General features: G+C 36.3%; 1 protein-coding gene across 3 annotated transcripts; it reads left to right on the top strand.

Annotated features, from left to right (window-relative positions):
• Nucleotides 1-1,554: 1,554 nt before the first annotated feature.
• Nucleotides 1,555-5,509, top strand: LOC111431607. Of its 3 annotated transcripts, none has more exons than XM_023068295.1 (4): nucleotides 1,555-1,933; nucleotides 2,208-2,253; nucleotides 2,958-3,249; nucleotides 3,418-5,509. In XM_023068295.1, the coding sequence occupies exons 3-4, from the start codon at nucleotides 3,001-3,003 to the stop codon at nucleotides 5,332-5,334; spliced, it is 2,166 nt and encodes a 721-aa protein (XP_022924063.1). In that variant the 5' UTR covers nucleotides 1,555-1,933; nucleotides 2,208-2,253; nucleotides 2,958-3,000; the 3' UTR covers nucleotides 5,335-5,509. The 3 variants fall into 3 exon arrangements, with proteins under 3 accessions (XP_022924063.1, XP_022924064.1, XP_022924062.1); XM_023068296.1 differs by having other exon boundaries at nucleotides 2,208-2,327; nucleotides 3,034-3,249; XM_023068294.1 differs by having other exon boundaries at nucleotides 2,208-2,327.
• The last annotated feature ends 571 nt before the right edge of the window (nucleotides 5,510-6,080 follow it).

The following is a 6,080-nucleotide window of genomic DNA, read 5'->3' as shown; positions in this document are numbered from 1 at the left end:
AAAAAAAAAAAAAAAAAAAAAAAAAAAAAAAAAAAAAAAAAAAAAAAAAAAAAAAAAGAGGCAAAAGTATGAGAAAAAGAAAATGATGAAAAGAAAAAATAATTATAATCACTTTACTTTAATTGTTTCTGTTTGGTACCTTTTGAGATCAGCCTTTGTTTGGTTAAGCTTTGCCAGCTTTGCCACCATGACATTTTCCTTTCTTCACTGCTGAGGTGGGCCCACGTCATTGACTTTATTGGGACCCACCTTAAAGGAGACCCCTATCGCATGCATGCCTTTGTCTTTCTGCAATCATCTTAATTATTGATTTATTCCTCAATTTGGGCCTCGCTTTTAATTCCATATCCTTCTTATAATTTTATAATAAACTATATACACTTAATTAAGTTGTTTTTTAATGCTATTTTTAGATTAAATAATAAAACAACCCAATAATTAAATAATAAAACAACAAAAAATAATTTTGAAATATCAGAATTTTAAATTGATTTTGATTTTATAGTAAATAAGAAACTATATAGTTAAATGTATTCTCTAAATATATTATTTTCTTAATTTGAAATTTCAACCTTCCTAATATGAAAATGGTGGTCAAAAAATTTAGTTTAATCTAATAAATGAAATCTTTGAGAGATGAATACCTTATATTTTATTTTTTGTTATTTGAAAATAATAAATAAATATATATATTATGGTTGTTATAACCAGAACCACAAGGGTCACCAACCCTAGATTTATTATTTGAGTTTGAGTCAAATAATAAGCTTTGAAATTCTTTAAATATGAATTTGTTGCCTAATAAATTCAGCTTTCAATTGTATTTGTAATTATCCTTTCTATAATAAATTATTAATTTATAAATCTATAATATATATTTTTTTTTATTAAAAAAAGAAAAAATTTATTCATAATAAATAAAATGTTGCTCAGTTGTCAGTCGTCCCAACTACTGAAATCGTTTATGGGCCTTCTAGAGGAGCATGGTCCACAACTGTAAGCCCAACAATGATTACTGAAGAGGAGGGTGAAGGTGAATTATGGGGTTGCTTTTACTATACGCGGTAAAAAAATATTTACCATAGGAACCAACTTTCTCATTGAATTTTTTTTTTATTGTTTTGAAATGTTTTCAAAATTGAAATTAAGTTTTGAAAAATAATAATAATAAAAAAAGTTTTTAGTATCTTCAAAAAGTGGACACTAAAGCCTAAGCCCAAGGCAACCAACTAGGCCCAACCTTTTTGGGCTTCAATTTACATTATTATATTTTTTAAATTTAACCTTTACATAAATACTTTATTTCATAATTCAACCAAGGTAGCCAAATTATTATTTTGAGTTCGAGTGCTTTAATCACTTTATTATAATCATTTTTAAATTAAAAATTAAAGTAATTCATTTGATTCTTAATAATGTATTTTTTTAGCCAATTAAATTTTAATAATTACGAAAATATAAATAATTGTAGTATAACTATTTAAAGATGTATATATATAATTGATGTGATAAATTATGATACTGAAAAGACAATTAAAGAAAAGATAAGGAAGGGGTTTAGTTTATGGGCAAGGTGAAGCATCGCAGTATCTTTTTTGGAGTAATAAAAAATCCAGAAATTAGAGAGGAGGAAAGATAGAGACAAGATAAGTGGTAACAGACAGCCATGGTGTCCCTTGTAATGGAAGCTTTCTTCGTCTCATTTCATTTCCTTTACTCTCTCTCTCTCTCTCTCTCTATCTCTAAATCTTCCTTGAAAAAATGGCCCATCAGCCTTCTTTACCAGATCCGAATTTCCTACTTTATCCGCTTTCCGCGTCCGATTTCCTTTTCCATGTAATTCCTCACCCAATGTCCTCCACTTTCCCCTGATTTCTCCTCCATGCCTCCTCTCTGTTTCTTCTTTTACTTCCCCTTCCATTCTCTAAACCAGGTTATTCAATTTTGTACAACTTTGTTATTCAGATTTGGTTCGTTTCTGAAGTTTATTGAATTTGCTTGGTGGGTTCTGTCGATTGAGCTCTGAGAGAGTGAATTTAGAACTATGAATGAATTAATGCATTGTTTGTGCGAGATTTTGTTTGTTGTTTTGTTTCTGCTGGACTTGGTTGACCTTTCTTCCCTTTTCTTATGCAATATCTTAGCAACTTCATATATTCAACTTGGTCTACTGAGTTTTCATCTGGCCTTTGTCTTTTTGTATTCAGGCTCCTGAAGTTTGTACGGTCAAGCTGAGTTTCGTGGTACTAAATGGTGTGAACGGTGTCACTTCAATGTGAGATTTTGTCTCCATTTGGATGTGCTTATGGCAAGGAACTCTGCCTGAGGTAATAGTCTCTTAACTCTTATATATGATTCTCCTCAACTTATTCTGTCTTAAACAATGTTATCATTAAGTATACATGCCAAAGCAGAATGTTGGAACTTGAAATTCCAAATGGTTGTAACTTAAAAAGTTTTAGCTGGAGTTGATCAAAACTTCTTGAATCGTGGACTGGTTGGTATTATGTGAGATCCCATATTGGTTGGAGAGGGTAACGAAATCTTCCTTATAAGGGTGTGGAAACCTTTCTCTATCTGACGCGTTTTAAAATCTTGAGGGGGAAGTTGAGAAGGAAAAGCCAAAAGAAGATAATATCTGGTAGTGGTGAGATAGGGCTGTTGCAAATGGTATCAGAGCTAAACACCGGGCGGTGTGCCAGTGAGGACGCAGGACTCCCAAGGGGGTGGATTGTGAGATCCTATATTGGTTGGAGAGAGGAACGAAGCATTCCTTATAAGGGTGTGGAAACCTCTCCCTAGCAGACGCGTTTTAAAACCTTGAGGGAGGAAGCTCAAAGAGGACAATATCTGCTAGCGGTAAGCTAAAGCGGTTACATATTATGTTAGAAACCTAGGTGATTCTGTTCTTGTGTCTACCAGATATCAACCATTCATTGCTGCCCTTTTAAACTCAGGTCCTAGTCTCCCAGAATATCCAGTGAAGCATTTGTATTATTTATGGAACTTCTTGGTATTGGAGTAAATATGCAGGGTTCTGGCAACTATCCAAATTTTTATTTCAGTGGGGATCTAAAAGGAGTTGTTGGTGGCTGTATATGGCCTCAAACCAGTGAGGATAAAATGCTGAACGGTGGACATAGCTCCAAAGCTTTCTTGTCACCACTGTCAGCTGGTCTGTATTTTGAATGTGGTCGAGACGCGTTAAAGCAGATAATGCTAATGCAAGAAGCGACGTTTCGGGATCAGGTATATCCTCGGTCTGCAATTTATCTCTTGGCTTAGAATCATTATGGAATTATGTACTATTACCCAATCCTACCACATATTTGCAATGGTTTGCTTTGTTAGAAATCTGATATTCTTATATTTGTAGTTTGAGCTTTTAAATTCATCTGAAATTAATAAACTGTCCAGATTTACGAACTTCATCGCCTTTACAAAAGACAGAGTGAGTTCATAGCTGAGATGAAGAGGGAATCGTATAAGCATGATGTATGCATCACGACAACTCGGTCTGATTTTTATAAGTCTCGGGTCGATGCATTGTGTGCTCAGGATGCACATAACTTCCCTGCATACAGTCAATTATTTATTTCTGGGGAACAAAAGAGCTCACTACATTCAAGTTTTGGGAAGAACATTCAAACAGGTTCTAACACCCCTTCGAACGGAATCTTTTCGAAGACTCCTTATTTTTCGGAATCTAAGAGCAAGATTTTGGGAAATGGGATGTTTGATCTTGAACTTCCAACTGACAGAAAACAATTGAACGGAAGAGATGAATTGACAAAAGTGCCTGAAATGTCAAGCTTTCATCTCAAGAGAATGCCTGATATTGTTCATATTAGTGATAAACCTTTTCTTTCCAAGCATGATTTGAATGCTTCATTACATAGGGATTCTTCAACGGCTGATTCATTGTTCGAGAAAACCAAGATCTCAGTCGATTTAAATGATCCTCCTAACATCGAGGAAGAACCCGGCTGTAGATCCGTTGGTTTAGAGGACGCTACTGGCCATAGGGGGATTCTTTTCCATGATCTCAATGGCAAAGCCAATTCAAAATTTCTTGTTTTCTCAGAGCCAGATGTCCATGGAAGGAGAAATGGCCCCTCTAACAATGGCTATTCTGAATCGATTAGCTTTTATGACAGAAGCAAAAGATATCAACCAGACAAAGATATTACAAATTCTAGTCTGTCATCATCCACTGCATCTATGACAAAATCTGTACAAGGTCCCATAGGAAATGCAATGCTGGCTGAAGATGATCTCTGTAGTGTTAAGAACTCGAGATCTCGCACTGGGTCTAGTAGTGTGAACCCCCTTGAAGGAAGCTTCTGTAATGGCTCCAAGTCCGAGATCGTGAAAGAAGAATCATTCTGCAAGGCTTCTGCAAATTGGATCGAAGGTCGAATTGACCTCAACGTCTGCATAAATGAAGAATTTTTGGCCACGCCTTGTTGCTCCACTGAAATGAAACTGGAGGTACCTGCAAGTCCAGGAAAGGGAAAACACTCTTCAACTACAGGAGAGTTTGGTGATAACCAAGTTGGATCACATTTTCTAAAGTCAGTTGAAGACGATGGCGAACCGTTGGAGGATGTCAATGCGATTGCAGCAGAAGCTCTGGTTTCTATTTCATCATCTGTGGCTCAAAATTGTCGAAAAATCACCGGCTGTCAGTCCGTTCAAGTTTCATGGGAATCCTTATGCTGGTTAGCCGAAATAGTTTCTTCAATGGGAGCTGAGCCAGAGAAAGGTGAAGTAGCCATGAAATGTAAGGATGGCAGTGACTCAGAGGAGCCTTTGTCCAATTGCATGGATGACTTTGAGGTCATGACATTGAAGTTGAAAGAAACAGTAGAGGAAGAGTGTTCGTTGACAAGAAGTAACCACCAAGAGGAGGCAACAAAAAATGTTTCTTCACCTTCGTGTCAACTGGAGAAGGGCCGTGCGAGGCGGGGTCAGCGCAAGAACTTTCAGACAGAAATTCTTCCAAGTCTTACAACTTTGTCGAGGTACGAGGTTACAGAAGATATTCAGACAATTGGAGGCCTGATGGAAATCACAAGTTCTCACTCGATAAACGGTGTAACGAAAACTCCAAGTAGAGTCGGAACGACATGGACTAGAGGGAAGAGACGGTTGTGTGATTCATCTTCAAAAGTTACAGAGGCTATGACAGGGTCGATCATGGATCAAGTAAGCAGTGGCAATGAAGTAGAGAATAAAGAAAGAAAGGTTATAGTTTGGGGAAATATTACACGGCGGCGGAGGGGACGGAGATATCCAGCTTGTACCAGAAAGACTATTTTAGGACAAGTATAGTTGGACTATCATATTTGATCTGTAAATTTTGCTAAGTTCTATTCAGCTCTCCATTTTGAGTCAATTGTTTGTGCCATTTAAGACAAAGTTATACTGCAAAGAAGGAAACCGCCATTGTATATGCAGACAGGTAGTTTCGGTAAATGAAGTTATCTCATGCTGGTTTGGTTTATGAGTTTTAGTTTACACCCAACTTTTCTGTGCTCTGCGTGTGGGATTTTACTCAACCAAGCTTTTACATCAGGTCCGGAGGAAGCCATTTATAGCGTTTTGCTTACTGACGCTGGTCGGTGTACCAGCGAGAACATTGGCCCCTCAAAGGAGTGGATTGCGAGACACCATGTTGGTTGGAGAGGGGAGCAAAACATTTCTTTATAAGGGTGTGGAAGCCTCTCTCTCTCTGTCATACGCGGTTTAAAAAACTTCGAAGAGAAACTAGGATAATATGTGCTAACGGTTGACTTGAACAACCTTTTTTATGGATTGCATCATATCATATCATCCCCATCAGTTGAGCTTGTGATTTAAACTAATACTTACAACAATCATGGCATATGCTGGAATATTTATACCTAATAAAGCCAACATCTATCCAACTACTTTAACTCATTCATTAGTTAAATAATAGCAAACGGTCCTTGTGACATTACATCAAAGCTAAAATATTTTATAGAAAATTTGTAATGGGCAACTATAATACTTGGTCATATTTCACAAATATGTATCAAAATATTTGATTGGTATAT

Source organism: Cucurbita moschata, unplaced genomic scaffold (genome assembly GCF_002738365.1).
Source record: "Cucurbita moschata cultivar Rifu unplaced genomic scaffold, Cmos_1.0 Cmo_Scf00036, whole genome shotgun sequence".
In the NCBI taxonomy this organism is placed as follows: domain Eukaryota; kingdom Viridiplantae; phylum Streptophyta; class Magnoliopsida; order Cucurbitales; family Cucurbitaceae; genus Cucurbita; species Cucurbita moschata.
Note: the sequence above shows the minus strand (reverse complement) of the source record. Positions and strands in the feature narration are given on the sequence as shown.

What these genes read in the sequence shown, in the direction of transcription:
- LOC111431607 (XM_023068295.1), top strand. Translation starts at nt 3,001, where the DNA reads ATGGAACTTCTTGGTATTGGAGTAAATATGCAGGGTTCTGGCAACTAT. An exon ending in AAGCGACGTTTCGGGATCAG is followed by an intron (nt 3,250 to 3,417) that starts GTATATCCTCGG and finishes TAAACTGTCCAG; the next exon opens with ATTTACGAACTTCATCGCCT.